General features: G+C 46.0%; 1 protein-coding gene across 4 annotated transcripts in view; it reads left to right on the forward strand.

The window, feature by feature from the left end:
• The window catches only part of VSTM4 (V-set and transmembrane domain containing 4), an 81,475-nt gene that overhangs the window by 39,604 nt on the left and 23,570 nt on the right, over positions 1-18,301 (forward strand). For all 4 annotated transcript variants that reach the window (XM_086381612.1, XM_086381613.1, XM_086381615.1 and 1 more), the window contains 3 exons: positions 1,030-1,063; positions 15,587-15,693; positions 17,082-17,143. In XM_086381612.1, the coding sequence (XP_086237738.1) occupies positions 1,030-1,063; positions 15,587-15,693; positions 17,082-17,143 (203 nt within the window). The remainder of the gene's footprint in view (positions 1-1,029; positions 1,064-15,586; positions 15,694-17,081; positions 17,144-18,301) is intronic.

An 18,301-nucleotide genomic window follows, 5' to 3' on the forward strand; every position in this document is an offset into this window, starting at 1 on the left:
TTCTGGCCTCAACTGGATCACTTATGCAGCTTCAGCCTGCTGGTGGGGCACTGGGGCCTGGCTGCTCTGGGGCCTCAGCTGGGATGTCTTATGTCTGTTCCACGTGGTTTCATCTTCCAGTAAGCTAGCCAGGCTTGTTTGTGTGGTAACAGAAGAGTTCCCTGCAATGAGAGAGAGAGAGCACAAGCCTCAAAGCACAGGGCCTTTTATGCTTCTGCTTGTGATTCTTTGGCTAATGTTTCATTGGCCAAAGCTCATCACATGGCCAAGCTCGGTGTCAGTGTAGGAGGGAGTTATATAAGGATGTGCAGAGATAGAATATATTAATGTGTGATTCACTGGGGCCATTGATGTAACACTCTACTACACAACTCCAGGGCCCTGTGGCTGTTTCAGCTTTACTTCTATTTGAGGTAAGTTCAACAGTGAGCTTAGATTGGACACTTATTAGGATAACTGCCTAGGTAATCTTATTTTTCCTCTGCAGCTAGAATTTTTTTTTTTTTTTCTCCTGAAGGCTACCTGCTATGGAGAATGTCATTGCAAAAAAAAAAAAAAAGATTGTCTTTCCCAGGGCCTCCTTAATCAACATCCTGGAAGATCTTTGATCATAGAATGAAAACCCACTTTATAGAGAGGAGGATCTAAGTGGAAACAAGTTGTCCTGAGAACGCTTTCTCCTATCTAAGGCACAGCTCTGAGATTGGGTGACTCTGTTATTCCAGGACTCTTCAGATTAGAATCCAACTCAACCTGACTTGCCAAAAAAAAAAAGAATATTGGGGGCTATTAACCAGGAAGTCTGAGGTTTACGGCTTCGTGCCTGGCTTGATCCAGGTGTTGAACGATATCAAGTGTCCATGGCGTCCTTGCTATGAGTCTACTGTACTCATCCAAAGATAACCTGGAGAGGTGGTTAGTGCAAACACTGGACAATACCTGGCCACCTACATTTCCTAGTAATTCCTGGGGCATATGTATCTAAGGTAGTATTTATTTACCATCTTCTGTTTCTTTTTCCTTTCACAGTGAGACACTATTTGGTGAAATGCCCTCAGAACAGGTAGGAATATTTTCTTCCTTTTTCCATGTAAAGTCTTTGCTATTTTACTTTCTTTTGATATTACCAAGAAATTGGTTAAATTCATATCTTTATCTGAAGGTCTGCATATTAGTTTACAGATTGACCTAAAAACATGTATTCTGCATGCACTCACATGTTTCCAGATTTCATATTCTGGTTCTCACTCTCAGAGGGGCCAGTGAACGTGTGACTCATACTGGCCCAGCGTGCATGCCGGAGGAGGCTTGGCACATGCTCCTGGAGGACTGTTCCCTGGTGTGGGAGGACTGGCAGATGGACTGAACCACCGGGATGCCTTCTGACCACAAACACTGCCAATCCCCTTCCACCAATGCCTTCTTGTCCTGTGCCCTACTGTCCAGAATGTGTCCATTAGTGATGGGTGTGCTGAGAGGCTAGCCCTTTAGCTGATGGGACACACCCAGCAGGTAACAATGGTTATAGTAGATAGCGCAAACTCAAGAGTATTTAGAGACTTGAGACTTTTTTTCCAGACAGGATGGGTAAGATCAATTTCTCCCTGCTCTTCTTCCCTGCCAATAAACATAACTATCAGTTCTGGAAATAATATAAGAGACCAACAAAGGAGGACTCTGAAAGGTAGTAAGAAGAAAATTACGAAAGACAAAGGCAAAAAAAAAAAAAATCTTAAAAACAACCAAAGAGAAACAATTTATTACCTACAAGGAAACACAGATTTGAACGACAGTGCATTTTTTCATCTAAATCCATGAAGGGCAGAAAGAAGCAGCACATTTTCCCATACAAACAGTAACAAGAGAAGTGGTAGTTAATATCAAATAAGAAATCACGTAAGACGAGAAATATGACTAAAGACGAAGAAGGAAGTTTTTTATTATAAAAGATGAACTCATCAGGATGATATGACACATTACCTGGGCCTAGCTACAGAGCCTCAACATACGTAAAGCAAAAAACAGAAAATAGAAAGATTTTCAATTATTCTAGAACAAAAGCTGGAAGTGTCAGTGCTCCACTCTCAGGAATTGATAGAGTACCTGGGCACAAAATCAACCAGGACGCAGAAGATGAGGCAATTTTACCTGACAAATAAGAATGATTTGCCCAGTGAGTGCACAAAATATTCTTCTCAAGTGTATTAGGAACATTCTCTAGGATAGACCATATACTAGGTCATAAAACATATCTTTATAAAATTAGGTATTTTATTTATGTAAGAAATCATACCAAGTCTGTCCTCTGACCACAACAGAATTAAATAAAAATTCGTGACAGAAAGAAATCTGGGACATTCCTCAATGTTTTGAAAGTTCAAACAACATACTTTTACATACTGTGTGGGTCAAAGAAGAAGTCAAAAGAGAAATTAGAAAATATTTGAATTAAATAAAAATGAAAACACAGTGTATCAAAACATAGGATGCAACTAAAGTAGTGCTGACGTAAAGATCTACGGCCTCTGAATGCCTGGGTCAGAGCGAAGAAAGGCCGGAAATCAACGCGTTACGCTTTCACCATAAGACCTGGATCAGAGCGAAGAAAGGCCGGAAATCAATACACTACACTTTCACCATAAGACCTGGATCAGAGCGAAGAAAGGCTGGAAATCAACACGTTACGCTTTCACCATAAGAAACTAGAACGAGAAGTGTGAGTGAAATCTGAAGAGAGAAAGAACACAGTGCAGAAATCAATAGCGTGGAAAACGCACACACGCGCACCCACACACACACAGAGAAGTGTCAGTGGAATCAAAAGCTGGTTCTTTGTGAAGATCAGTAGACCCGACAAACCTTAAGTTAGATTGTCCACGAAAATAAAAAAGAGAGAAAAAACCAATTACCACAATTAGGGAGGAAAAAAGGAACTCCTACAAACCCTATAAGAGAACGCAATGGCACCCCACTCCAGTGCTCTTGCCTGGAAAATCCCATGGACGGAGGAGCCTGGTGGGCTGCAGTCCATGGGGTCACTAAGAGTCGGACACGACTGAGCGACTTCACTTTCACTTTTCACTTTCGGGCATTGGAGAAGGAAATGGCAACCCACTCCAGTGTTCTTGCCTGGAGGATCCCAGGGACGGGGGAGCCTGGTGAGCTGCCGTCTATTGGGTCGCACAGAGTCGGACATGAATGAAGCGATTTAGCAGCAGCAGCAGCACAAACCCTATAAAAATTAAAAGGTTATAATCCTTATAATCCAAATGTATTCTAACAAATTAGACAACATAGATTAATGGAAAAATTCATAGAAAAATAGAAATTTTCCAAAACTGATTTAAAAATAAAGCTATAATCTGAATAACCTGTAATAAGTCAAGAAATTAAATTGTTAGCAAAACACTAAAAAACTAGTAAATATAATAGTAATAAAAAGGAGTAGATTCACAGATATAGGGAACAAACTGGTGGTAATCAGTGTGGAGAGGAAAGAAGGAGGGACAGCATAGGGGTAGAGAATTAAAAGGCACAAACTGCTCTGTATAAAATAAGTATACCACAGGGATATGTGGTACAACACAGGGGACAGAACCAATATTTTTCCAATATTTTATAATAAGTATAAATGGAATATAACCTTAAAAAATGCATATCACTGTGCCGTACACCTGAAACTCGGTTAGTATTGCACAGCAACTGTACCTCAATTTTAAAAATGAGCAAAAAGATTTGAAAAGATAGTTCCCTAAAGAAGATGTATAAATGGCCAACAAGCTCATGAAAGTGTGTTCCATATCATTAGTATTAAAGGACTGTAATTAAAACCATAAAGCCATGCCACTACACATCCACTACAATGGCTGCGACAAAAAAAGACAGTGTCAGATGTTGGCCGGGATGTGGCGAGACTGTATATTGCTGGGGAGCATGTAAAATGGCGTAGCCACTTTGGAAAGACAATTTGGTGATTTCTTAAAACAGTAGACATAGACTCAGCCATATTCACTCTTATTTATTTGGCAAGAGGAAACTTTTGTAGGATGATAGAGATGTATTGAGGCAATGGTTGTACAACTTTATAAATCTACTAAAATTATTGAGTTGTATGCTTATGATCAGTGAATTTTATGGGGAGTAAATTATGCCTCAGGAAAAATATTTTGTTTTTTTAAGCATATGCCCTGAAAAGGCTCCAGTATTGGCATTTCAGACGCTGGAAGAGGTCATGGCTCGGGGGATGGCATAGGCTTGGAGAGGTCAGCCTGCCAGTGTTTCTCAGAACTTGCATCTAGCGTCTGGCCTTAAGTCTTTAGTGGTGCGGGAGTCTGGGCCCTGCTTCCTTCCCTTGACTTGTTTTCCCCCTCAGTTGCATCTATTCCGAGCTGGTGCTGATGCTGTAAGTACACTGAGGGTGTCACCCCAGCCTGGTGGGCATTAGAGTTGGTCTCCCCTCAGTCCTGCAGTGCCTGCCAGAGGTTAGAGATGAGCACAAAGTCCCGCTTAAATGCTGCCGCCTTGACCCGCAGGTGCTGTCAGCGAGACTGGGTGCCTGAGCTAAGCTCGTCGCACGACCTGTCTCCTGTTGGGCCAGCCCACAGATCTGCCTCTGGAAAACCTGCCTCTCTCGCCGTACCCCAGGCCCCTGCAGGGGCGGGGTCTGCCCGCCTGAACCTGGGCGCCCTCCTGGCTTGCACTCGGCTTTCTGCTGAGAACCTCAGGCTGATTTGCTCAGTGCAGGCTGCTCTCTGCCACGGGGCCTCTCGTGAACTGGTCAGTCCTTGCCATTTTAACTGGCCTTGACCTGAATTGTGCTCTGCCTCTATAGCCCAGGCGTTTCTTTTTCCTGTCCCTGTTGTGCCAGGGAGCTCCCACCTCTGGGCTCCACAATCAGCGCTGTGGCCGTGGGCCGCTGGGCCCCGCAAGCCGTGACTGGGATGAATGTCTGTCATTGTCCTCTGGCCACTTCCTCCTAAGGAGAATGGGCAGAGAGCACAGGCAGGGGAGGGGCCCTCGGGAAGAGGCCACGAGCTGGCCCTGAGGCTGTGGTCACCGAGAGCGGGGCCTTGGCAAGTGACTGGGGCAGAACTTGGGGACTCTAGGGAATTCCTTGACTTTTTGAGAGAAGTTCAAACAGGAGGAAAACAAGTCTCTTCTTCATGTGTGCCGGCCCTGAAGTTGGAAACTGCCGTCTCCTGGGAGGGTGGCCTTGACCTGCAGAGCTGGAGGACTGTTCCTTTCCCATGGCGGATCACCCTCTCCCGGAGCAGACACTTGGGCCTTAGCGAGCATCTCAGGGCACTGCAAGATTTTAACTATCTGGAGAGCAGCTCAACTGATCACTGTGAAACTGTACCCCAGAGTTCCTGAAAATCAGATTGTAAATGCAAGGTCACCGATTTCGTAGATTTGTGATGTGTCCCCACACCATGACTCCTCCTCAGTGCACTCAGGGCCCTTTCTTCAAGTTCAGTAAAGCTGTCAAGAGGGTGGATGGGGCCACAAAAAGGCAGTTCCAGCCAGTACATTTCCTGACCTTTTGCTTGAACTCGTCTTATGCACTTGAGATAGTAAAGTATCTCCAAGTGGGAGACATTAAGGTGGGCATTATGTAATCTGTGCCAATAGCATTTACAGCTGAAGTCTTCCAAGCTTTCTTCATGTTTTCTGGTGCATACACTTTCTCAAGGATAGACAGTCAGGTCAACAGACTCTTTACATGTTGGATAAATTACAGGCACAGCTTTACTGTGTTTTATGAGCTTAGTTTAAAGCATTTTTCAGTCTTTTCTGAAACATCAGAGATTTATAAACATTTTAAAACATACCCCACTATCAAAGTATGGGATTACTAAGTGATTTGTTTAGGGTCTTGGAGAGAAGGCAGAGATGTGATTTCAAAGAGACTATAAAGATATGAACTCCAGACTGAGGTGTGTGACTACTTGCTTCGCGGGTACTGAAGCAAACTGAGGTGTGTGACTCCTTGCCTCACGGGTACTGAAGCAAACTGAGGTGTGTGACTCCTTGCCTCGCGGGTACTGAAGCAAGGTGAAGCATAGTGAGTGCGAGCAGCGCTGCAAAACATTATTCCTTCTGCGAAGGGCAGTCTGCTGTGAAGGGGAAAGATTCTGTGGCCAGGCTGCCTCAGGTCACATGCCAGCTCTGCCATAGATTGCTGTGTGCCTTTAGCTAATTTTTCCACCTCTCTGATAAAATGAGAGCAATCGCAGCTCTAACATGTAAGGAGTTGGGAGGATTTCATGAATTAGTCTGTATAAAGTGCTTCCAACAGGTAAATGGTGTGCTCTATGCAAATAGTTCTGTTATTACTCAGTCAATACTTACAAATGTTTCTTCTGTAGGCTTGTAAGGCCCATTGAGTGAGGATGAAATAACACCAGCCCACGCCTTGAGGTCCGGGAGACCCAGAGAAACTAGAAGGTGGCGGCAGCCGTGGCCACAGCGCTGTTGTGGGCACCCAGCAGAGGCGCTCCTAAGCCTGTCTCAGGGGTCTCCTGGGGCTGAGATCTGGGCCAGGTCTTGAAGGCTGAGTTAGAGCATTCCAGGAGAAGAGGGATGGGGCAGCACATAGAAGTGGGGCGAGAAGAGCACAGCTAGGGAAGGGATTTCATCCATGGGGTGAGGAATCTTGGAGATTCAGGGCAGAACAGCAGGGAGGTGAGGCTGGAGATGGTGGCAGGGCAGATTCCAGAGGATGGCAGTCATCATATTAAAAGTAATGACAAAGCCTCATTTATTAAATGCCTGGCACAGTGCTAAGCACGGGACACATACCATCTCCTTCTGGCCTCACAACAACCCCATGAGTGGCTGCTGTGATTATCCCCATCCTACAGATGAGAAACCAGTCCAAAAAGAGTGTGGATGTTGGTAAGGTCTCCTGACCAGTGAGAGCAGGAAGAGCAGGGCTACCAGCCCAGGCCACCTGGCTCGGGGCTCCCACGCTGGCCCAGGCGTCCTGGGGAGCTTGGGTCTGACTGTGAGAGCTTTGGTATTGGCGGTCACACAAATGGACAAGAAGTAAATGCTGCAGAAAGGTCAGGGCAGTGGAAGGAGAAGCGGAAAGGACTTGGCTGGAGAGGACTGCAGCTGCTCTGCCTCTTCCCGACTTTGAAAAGTCCAGTGAGCTCTGGTCATAGGCATAGGTTTGTATAGGTGTTTCCCCTTGTGACCACATTCAGCTGAGCAGGCCCGTGGGCGAGGGCTGGGACGATAGGCTGCTGGTGTGTGTCTCCTGGTCTCACTCCTGCATCCCTGGCCCACACCAGGGCCAGGCTCACCTCTCTCCTTTCAGAGTCCCAGGCAGAGGCATGCAAGGGGAGGACGGCCGTGGTGATGGGATCTGGTTATTCCTAGAATAACATGAAAAACCTCCACCTGGTTTTGGCATCAGTTGGAATATGCCACCAGCTGCATGGTGACATGGGGCCAGTCTCTCAGCTTCTGTGGGACTGGTTCACTCTCCACCAAAAGGGCACCAACTTGCCTTTGTCCCTGTGGCTCAGGGTTGTCATGAGGATTCAGTGAGATAATACCGGCTGTGGACTAATTCCTCATAATTACTCATCAAGTGCCCGTGTACCTCTGTGGCTGAACACTTGATGGGGTTTATTTCTAATCTTCATAAAAAGCCTGCCAGGTACAAATTAATCTCCCCAGACTAAGAGCATGAATAAAACTGCCAACTCTTAGATGAATAGCTAGCCCTCTATACTATTTACGGACCTTTGATTGCAAGCGACAGAAAGGACAGCGCAGATGGTCTTACCCAGGAGAAGACTCGGCTGGCTCCTGGCTGGGATGCTGCAGGGAGTGGGCCTCCACCCAGGGGACACCGGGCCCTCGGGGCAGTGACTTTTGTCCCCAGCCTCCCTCTGGGCAGCGCTGCCTCCAGGTTTTGATGTATCTTCCAGCCAGTCCTGCTCCCCTCAGAAAAGGAGAGGTGGCTTGGGAGCCTTCACCCTGGCCTCATGAAGGACTCATCTTGCTTCCACAGGAAGCAAACGCAATTGCACTCACTGTTATGGGACCAACCTGAACCATGCTCTATGGCCAGAGGGTGAGACTGTGCTGAGCAGGGGTTGGGGGTCAGTGCCACCCAAACATGTCCCTTCGGCCCTAGAAGGCAGTGAGTGGGTGCTGGGCAGATAACCCCAGGGATCGCGTTTTGCCATTATTCTTATGACCCAAGGCCAACACTACATGGAACCGCTGAATATTAAGGAAGCACCTCCCAGTCTTACCAGTTGGCGTTCAGAGATCTTAAACTTACAAACTAAACCTAAGCCTGTGTGCAGACTCAGTGAGAACGGGCAGGGACTGCAAAGGACGAGCTCTCATGACAAGACCCAGCAGAACCTCTGAGGCGATGTAAACAGTATATGATGAAAGGCCATGGGGAGGCTGTGGACAGGAAGCTGCCTTGGCAATGACCTCACAAAGGAGCAGCTCTTATCCTGATGCTCTCTGCAAAATGCATGCAAGGTCTTATGCAGAAAGTAATGCATCAGGATCCCCAGGGGTCTGCAGGTCCTTTGTAGGTGCTCCCACCCTGGTGCAGATTTCTGAGACCTCTGCCATGTCCAGCCAGCTCCCTATTCAAGGAGAGCAGATTCCATAATAATGATGATACCAACGCTGGTAAGATAGTCACAGGTGACACCCATTTAGTGCTTCTACTTACCAGATGCAGTTCTGTGTGTTGACATAATGTGACGTATTTATGAGAAAAAGTCTTTTCCAGGGGAGCACCATTCTTCCACCTTGAAAGGGAAGTTCTGCAGGCTGTACAGAGCTCCTGGCATGGACTGTGGACAACCTTGTGTGTAGTGGAAGTCTATGGAGCGCTTTCAGAAGCCTCGCGCCAGATGTCAGGAAATTCACCCTACTTACACTGGTCCTTGGCCTTTATCGATGGCAGTTGACCTTGGTGAGGGGGACCTGTGACTGCAGATGACAGTGAGTTGCTAACACGGTTGTCGTGACCTCTAGCACCCTACAGACCCCAGCACTCAGTCCAACCTCTCTTACCAGGACAGAGCTCTGAGCAGCTGCGTTTAGTATAGACTGAAAACGCAGTGAAATGCTGGTAACGCCTTCTGCTACCTTCTCTTTAGGAAGCTGGTTTAAGCCCAGAGCAGCCGTTGTGGATCTGGCTCTACTGACCTTCTTCCTGCCCTAGTTTTCTTGTTCTTTGTTGTCTGGGCTGGGCCCAGAGTCCTTGCTTCAGGGCCTGGCGGCAGATGGAACTGGTTCAGATCCCAGTGCGCCTGCCTTGACCCCTCTGAGGCTTCATTTTCCCATCTAGGAGGGTCAGAGATTATGGCCATCAGGTACTTTTCACAGTGCCTTGCGTAGGGTAGACTGATATAGCTCTTATTAACTTGAGCTTCTGCAAAATATGACTGGTCACAATCAGTTCAGGGCCTGGTAGAATCCAGTTTCCCTGCTTTACCTGGTGTCCTAGGGCGGCCGCCCACCACTCGGGCGCAGCCTCTCCCTACGCCCTGCTCGCCTGCTCTGTCCTGCCTGGTACCCGTCTGTCTGTGGCTATGTCAGTGGCTCTAGAAGAGCACACCGTACTCTATCAGGCAGAAAGATTTTCTGATCAAGATTTAAGTTGAAGTTTGTGCTTCCCCTCAGGGGCAAGACGTGGCACCGTGAGATAACCAAGTGGTAAAATTGTTCTCGCTGGGTGGCCCCGTGGAATGTCCCCGTTCCTCACCTGCATCCACAGACTGGAGGGCAGGATCCGTGCTGCTTGGCTCATGTCCCGTCTAATTTAGGCTGAGCTGTCTCATCTGACCCTGATGATGGCTCTGTGAGATAGATGGCGGGGGTGGTGGTTGCTATTTAGTCGCTAAGTCGTGTCTGACTCTTTGCTATCCGGTAGCCCACCAGGCTCCTCTGTCCATGGAATTTCCCCGGAAAGAATACTGAAATGGATTGCCATTTCCTTCTCCAGGGGATCCTCCCGACCCAGGGGTAGAACCCGCGTGTCCTGCATCTCCTGCATTGGCAGACGGGTTCTGACTACTGAGCGACCTGGGATCTCCCCATTTTGCAGGCTGGGAGATGTGGCCCAGGGAAGTGAGGGACTTGCCCTGCGTCACCTCCCTGCTCAGAGTGGAAGCAGATTCAGTGCACTTCTGCCCGCACCAGAGCCTGTTCGCTGGATCCAGCCACGAAGTGCCATGGAGCAGAGGCGCCCAGCCTTCGTGGGGTGGGGACTCCCACGAGAGGCAGCTGGGCCAGAGCTCTGTGCACGCCACAACGGGGGCCCACACGTGCACCTCCTCCCCAACCCGGGATGGATCCAGAAGAACTGCCCCGTTTCCCACAACAGCACTCTGTTCAATCACTCACCTCTCTAACTTAGCTGGAGTTTCTGGCCTATCTTCTACCTTCCTCGGTTTGACTGGCTCCAGCAATGCTCGCTCCCTTGTGTCAGACACAAAATACAGTCCTGTTGCAACCCAAGATGTAGGATAACTTTTCTTGTAAGTGAATCATAAAATGCACTTTGTTTGTCAAAATTTCCTGCCAGGCCTGCTGGCCCAACAGGAGACGTAAGGCGCGGGGAGGACAGTTGTCTGCCATATGCCACTGTGGTGACTCACTGTATCTGAGGGCTCGTGACCACGGTGTGAGGCAGAGCTGAGTTTAGTGCAGCTTCACTGTTTTCGGGGAGAATGGCGCTGACAAGGTAGAGGTCTTTTCAGCTTACAGAAAGCCCTGGACTTAACGGCTTAGACTTACATATTTCAAAATTTTCATTTTATTTTAAGGAGCAAGAGGATTAACGCCAAGAAAATAGCAGAGCACATTGTTGTTAGGCCTTGGTCAAAAATAAAATATCAAGTGATTTTAACAAAAATAAATGACCGTGCATTTAACAAAAAGCCAAAATTCAAAACAGGAGAAATGTTTGCAATAAGCATGTCAGATTGATGTAAAAAGTGCAAGCAGATCTATAAGAAAAACTCATGATCCTAATAAATAATAGTAGAAGGTGTCCATACATCATTCATAAATGAGAAAACACAATTAGACAAACACCGGAAAGGTTCCTCCTAGCCAGCAGAGAAATGCAAATAAAAAGAGATATCACGTTTTTCTTTATTAAATGAGAGAAAATTTTTAAACTGATAAATCTGGTGTCAAAAAGGATGAAAACATAAATATGCTTATCCATTGACCAAGCGGCTATAAAATAGTGCTAACTTGTCAGAGATCATTTTGACAGTGGGTATTGAATAGCCTTTAACATGATCCTTTTTTCTGAACTAGTATTCCTAGCTCTAAGAATTCAAAAGCAAAAGTCTAAGAATGGAAAACCATCATGCACAAATATATTTATAGCAATGTTATTTATGTATCAAATTGGGAAACAGATGTTTAGATGCTGGGGAAGGGCCAAGTAAACTGCAGCATGTCTTGTCATTAGAATAGTAGGAGGATATATCGATTTGGAAAATGTAGATTAAGTAACAAGAAGGATGCAAAATTGTAATACAATTTTATTTTTTAAAAAACAATGTATAAGAGCCAGGGAAGAGTTGAAATTTAAATACACACAAAAGCCTGCCCATGGATGTTGCTGCTGCTGCTGAATCACTTCAGTCATGTCTGACGCTGTGCGACCCCATAGACGGCAGCCCACCAGGCTCCCGCATCCCTGGGATTCTCCAGGCAAGAACACTGGAGTGGGGTGCCATTTCCTTCTCCAATGCATGAAAGTGAAAAGTGAAAGTGAAGTCGCTCAGTCGTGTCCGACTCTTAGCGACCCCATGGACTGCAGCCCACCAGGCTCCTCCGTCCATGGGATTTTCCAGGCAAGAGTACTGGAGTGGGGTGCCGTTGCCTTCTCCAAGCAGCTGTTTATCCATAATCTCCAAAACTTGGGCGCAACAAAGATGTCCTTCAGTAGATGAATGAGTAAATAAACTCTGGTACATTCAAACAATGGAATATTATTTGACATTAAAGAGAAATGAGCTATCAAGCTATGAAAAGACATGGAGAAAACTTAAATGCATATTTTTAAGTGAGTGAAGCCAATCTGAAAAGGTTCAGACGATGTATGGCGTTCTGGAAAAGGCAAAGCTATGGGGATAGTAAATAGTGGTTGCCAGAGACGGGGGAGAGGGATGACCAGGTGGAGCACAGAGGAACCATCCTGTGCCTTACTCTAGTGGTGGACACGCTATAAATTTGTCCAAACCCATAGAGTGTACACCACAAACAGCGAACCCCAATTAAACAGTGACCTTTGGGTGATAATTATGTGTCAAAGTAGTTTCTTTAATTATCACAAATACACCATTCTGGTGGAATATACCATTCATAATGTGGCTGGGCAGTGGTCTGTCTGAAATCTCTGTACCTTTTGCTCGGTTTTGTTGTGAACACAGAACTGCTCACAAAAATAAAGTCAAAAAAAAGAAATAAAACAGAATAGGAAAAAGACTGGAAATATTTACAAAGGCTACAATAGACTTATTATTTTTGTTTTCATGTCTGTTATTACCATTTTAAAACATGAACATGCATTAGTTTATAATGGAAAGAAAAAAATTTTTCAAGCTTTAAGATGCTAGGAAATGAAGCTGTACGTGTGGTTGTGTATTTAAACAATCCTGAGGGTTTCTGATCCCTTTTTCCCTCTTAGTGGCCAGAGTTTTGTAAACACACATTCCTTTTGGCTATTTGTGAGTTTACACAGTTGACCTTATACTTAAAGGCATGGCCAGTTAGAGTTTCTGCCCAATAAAAAATAAGCTATCTTTGGGGACTCTTGGTGTGAACAATATTCTTAGAAATTTCCCCACTAGTCACTGTGTGACTCAGTCTTTGTTATTTTAAAACCCTAAGACTGTTTTAAAATAGTCTATTTTCTTTTATTAAATATATACATATTTAGATAGATATTTGTGTTTAATTTACTGTTTTTCAAAAATTATTCTGTCACATGTTTGCGTGCTAGGTCGCTTCAGTTGTGTCCGACTCTTTGCAACCCTATGGACTGTAGCCCACCAGGCTCCTCTGTCCATGGGATTCTGCAGGCAAGAATGCTGGAGTGGGTTGCCATGCCCTCCTCCAGGGGATCTTCCCAACCCAGGGATCAAACCCGCATCTCTTACGTCTCCTGCATTGTCAGGGGGTTCTTTACCACCAGCACCACCTGGGAAGCCCTTATACAATCACTTGGTTTAGTAATTTAAATTTAAAAGTTAAGTAATTAATTTAAAAAATATATGTGCAGTGATAATTCTCCCTGTCCAGTCTTCTATCTCTTTAGCTCCTCAGCACCCACATTCTAAGGAATACTTTTTAAATTCTCTAATGAATGTTTCCAAAGTGAATATTTCCAAAGTGAATATTTCCAAAGTTTCTCTGTACTTGTGTACATACATACTAATATATATCATTTTCTCCTTTTTTTATACAAAAAGTGACATATTTTACACATTGTCCAACACCTAGCCTTTTCACTGAACGATGGGTCTTTCCTTATCCTGGTGGAAATGGCTTCCTCATTCCAGTTTCAAAGGACACTTTGTATGCGTTTATGGATTCACCATACTTCCCTTCCCCAGTCCCGTGCAGGTGGACAGTTAGGCTGTCTCTACTCTATTGCTGTTACCAATGGATTCACCATACTTCCCTTCCCCAGTCCCGTGCAGGTGGACAGTTAGGCTGTCTCTACTCTATTGCTGTTACCAATGGATTCACCATACTTCCCTTCCCCAGTCCCGTGCAGGTGGACAGTTAGGCTGTCTCTACTCTATTGCTGTTACCAATGGATTCACCATACTTCCCTTCCCCAGTCCCGTGCAGGTGGACAGTTAGGCTGTCTCTACTCTATTGCTGTTACCAATGGATTCACCATACTTCCCTTCCCCAGTCCCGTGCAGGTGGACAGTTAGGCTGTCTCTACTCTATTGCTGTTACCAATGGATTCACCATACTTCCCTTCCCCAGTCCCGTGCAGGTGGACAGTTAGGCTGTCTCTAACCTATTGCTGTTACCAATGGATTCACCATCCTTCCCTTCCCCAGTCCCGTGCAGGTGGACAGTTAGGCTGTCTCTACTCTATTGCTGTTACCAATGGATTTACCATACTTCCCTTCCCCAGTCCCGTGCAGGTGGACAGTTAGGCTGTCTCTACTCTATTGCTGTTACCAAGAGCATGATGAGGACTTGTATGGACCTATTGTACCCATGCAAGAATATCCACAGAATCAATTCCCAGAAGTGAAACTGCCAGGTCATGGAATATAAACCTTTGTAATTCTGATAGCCCCATGATCCTGATTGCTGAATTACTCTGCATCGGGAAGGATTTCCACTTGTACCCCCAATACTCCTGAGTGCCTGACTCCTCACACCCTTGCTGAAAGAGTGTGTTGCCTTAAGTCTGACTGTTGCCATCTGATGTGTGCAGAAAGGAAGTGCAGTGCATTTTTGTTTGGATTCCTCTTTCTTGAGGAAGTTTTAGCACGTTTTCCTAGGTATGAGCCTTTCCTCTTGGGTGAAACTGCTTATCACCTTCCTTCATTTTGGTTATTGGGTCGTAGTTTAATGGATTTCTAGACATCCTGTGTATCATGGAGATAGCCTGTCTTGGTAACTGTACGTACCTGGCCGATTATGTGTCTGAGGACAAGAGAGGCAGTCTCCTCTGGGTTGTTGGAGCCAATAGGATGCATTTGAAAGAAGACTGATGGCCATTCAAGGATGTGTGTGAACTCTGTCACGCAGGTGGCATTGGCAACAGGTTTCACATCAGGCCAGCCTGGGTTTGCAGCTTTTGTGTTGGGTGCTTACCAACAGTGTCGCTTAGGGCAAGTCACTTGGAATCTCTGAGTCTTGGTATTCTTAGCTGTAATATAAGCTTACTCATTACTTTGGGTTATAATGGTTAACACATAAAATATGATAGATACTACAGTGATTATATAAGTGACCACCCAGATAATTGAAAACGCTCACCACACTCCTGAGGATCATTTTGGCCTCTGCCTTATAGGAAGGTACAGCAGGAGGATAAGGTATGCCCAGTCATGGTGGCCTCTGGGGGCTCCCAGCTGCAGCTCCCCAGGGTCCTTCCTCACGTGCACAGGGGCTGCTCTGTCTCTGGACTGTGAACTACAAAGACATGTGCAAGGTATGCTGGTGTTAGGGGAGCTCAAGGAGAAGATTTTAGTGATACCTTAATCCCTACTGGTGATATAGCCAAGCCAGACTGAGTAAACCCATTAACTACGTGTAAACCACCAATCTCTACATCCCCAAGCAATGTAAGCAAGCTGGCCCTGGGTCTCTCCAGAGATTTGGGGACTTTACACAGCACAGCACATAGTCCTAACTAGCTCATCTCATCATCCTTAGCCATGGGTCAGTACCAAACATCCCTGGAGATAAGCACAGAGCCATCTCATTTCAGCTCTAAACACCTCCTGCCTTACATAGGTTCATCTGGGTTCTCAGAAACTGTTGCTTCCTTTCCTTGGAACAAACCTGCCTTTGCCTTCACCTGGACCTTTCTCTTCTACAGCTCGGGGGAGACTGTCACTAGCGTGACCAGCTTGGCTCCACTGCAGCCCAAGAAGGGCAAGAGGCGGAAGGAGAAAGCTGATGTTCCTCCCGCAGTTCCTGCCAAAGGTAGGGAGCTAGCCAGTGGTCACCCGCGTGGTGAGCAGAGCACCTGGGGTCTGATGTGAGTTTAGGATGGGAGACGGACAGATGAAGCATGCGGCATTCCTGATTATATGGCCTGGAAAACTCCACCTAGATTCTGATCTTATCTGAGCCCTGTCCCTGAGGTGGGCTGGTGGGGGGTGGTGCCATTGGCCACACAGGGCTTTATCAGGGAGCTGCGGGGGTTGTGGTGGGGGGTCAACCTCTACAGACTATTCTAAAGTGTATTTCCTTCTGAACTGCTAACATGATCTGTGCAAAGCAGGATGAGGCAAAATGGTGTCTGTTAATTTAAGGGAAAAAGTTTCTCTGATTTTTCTAAGGATAAAAACCAGGTGTATAATTTAGTTTGGATTTGTTCTAGGGATAAAATGAGGGTTATTCCTTGATTCCAAGGAATCATGACAGAGCAGCATAAATGAGGAAGATGGGCATTTCCTGAGGCAAGAACTAAAGGTGTCTTTCAATAGTTCCTAAAATAACTGTGGCTAATTTAGGTCATACCTCAAAGGTTTTGATATAGAGTTAGGAATACAAGGGTTGCCCCAGTGAATAATTTAATAGCAAGACAAGATCCATTGTATTCCTCAGCCGGGGCTTTCTAGGATGTTCCCTAAGCTGCCTTTGAGCCGTGTGGCAGAAGGCAGTGGTGCTGAGTCTGAACATACATCAGTGGACAGAAGAGGCTGGAAGGCACGGGCCTCCTGGGAGGCACGGCACATGTGGGTCTGGGAGGGAAGTGGGTGGCCCCTGCTCTGGGCTGGGCAGTGCACTGCTGTAGCGTCTCATTCTATCAGAGGGGTCAGTGACCTGTCTAACGAAAGACGAAAGTCAGACTCAGAGAACCACGTGGCAGAGCCTGCCTTTGGGTTCAAGTCCCAACTCATTTAAATATGAATCAGTTGCATGACGTTGCAGGAAGAGCCTCGGTTTCCTCCTCCTCCTCCCATTTGGGGACAATAAGACCTTCCCTAATGACCTCACAGGGTGGCTGTGAGGGTCAAATGTCACCACTGTCAGGGTTAGTGTGCAGCTAGGAGGAAGCCCCAGGGAAAGTTCCAGCCTCAGCCTTAACCAAGGGGACTTGGCTCTCACCTGCACATCTGACCTCTTTGTAGCTGGTGGTGTTTTGTCGACCTTGTTGAGGAGAGAGGATGACATGTCCAAAGGCTAGGAGGGGATCACCATTCCCCGAAGGGCAGCAGTCCAGCTGTTACCTGGATCAGGAACTAAAGTTCCTCCACGAAAGCAGGAAGGGACCCAGAAGACTCTGGGTCTGTGGTACTCACGGTATGTGGACTTTAGGGGTCCTGGGAGGAACTGCAAACTAAACCCTTGATGTGTTTCTACAGCTCCCATCGCCACCACGTTCCATAAACCGAAGCTGTTAAAGCCACAGAGGAAAGTCACCCTGGTGAGTAACCACATTCTCTGTGTTGTCCCCTCAAGCCCTAAACACACTCTGGTCCAAGGAGTACCTTTATTGACTCAAAACATGCTCCAAGTTCTTGGTGCTTCGTCCCCAAGCAAAGCCGTTCTCTCATCTTGGGTCAGCTTTCGAGCCAATTTTTCTCCATACCTAGTTCCCAGAGTGGCTTTTGAAAAATCCACATGGGATTGCTTTTTATCATCCATGCTCCTTTTCGAAAAGAAGGAAAAAAATCACACTCTGGAATGTATAAAATATAGAGGACCAGCTTGTATAGATTTGTCTTGATAACCACTCTGAAGAGACTGCAAAAGAACCTTCCAGAATATATGTTGTACCTTTTTATTTTGAAATACTTTTTAGATTTACAAAAGCGTTAGAAAGATGATACAGAAAGTTCCTGTCTATTCTGTGCCCAGCTTTTCCTAAGGTTAACGTCTCACAAAGCTCTGGTGTATTTGTCAAAACTAAGAATTTAGCCTCAGCATATTACCATTAACTGCACTCCAGATTCGGGTCAGATTTCAGCAGTTTTTCCACGAATGTTCTTTTGCTGGTGCAGGATCCCATCCAGGCTAGCACATGGATTTCATGGTCCTGTCTCCTTAACCTCTTCCAATCAGGCCCAGTGCCTCAGATCTATGGCCTTGCCACTTTAAAAGAGCAGCAGCTACATTTTTAGAATCTCCCTTGACTTGGGTTTCTCTGAGGTTTTTAATGATTAGAAATGAGCTTATGGATTTGAGGAAAGAACAACACAGAAGAGATATGCCTTTCTCGTTGCGTCCCATGGGAGGGACCTGCTGTGACGCTGACCTTGACCACTTAGTGAGGGTGAGTCTGCCAGACTTCTTCATATAAAATCACTACTTTTTCCTCTCCGTCGTCTGTTTGTTAGAAGTCAGTCGCTAAGTCCAGATTACACTCAAGAGGAGGAGCGTGAAGCTGTACCTCTTGAAGGGAGGGAGATTAAAGACTTTGGACACATATGAAAACCACCACAGTAATAGGTATTTTAGGGGAGATTCATCCAGCCTATGCAAATAGTCTGTTTTTCCTTGAACTTTCATCTACTTATTTTAGTGTTCATCAGCGGATTTTGCTTGTAGCACTTATTACTATGGTGAATTAATGGTGATTTTC

This window comes from Bos grunniens, chromosome 28, assembly GCF_055505025.1.
Source record: "Bos grunniens cultivar Pamir isolate PY7600 chromosome 28, Bosgru_T2T1.0, whole genome shotgun sequence".
In the NCBI taxonomy this organism is placed as follows: Eukaryota; Metazoa; Chordata; class Mammalia; order Artiodactyla; family Bovidae; genus Bos; species Bos grunniens.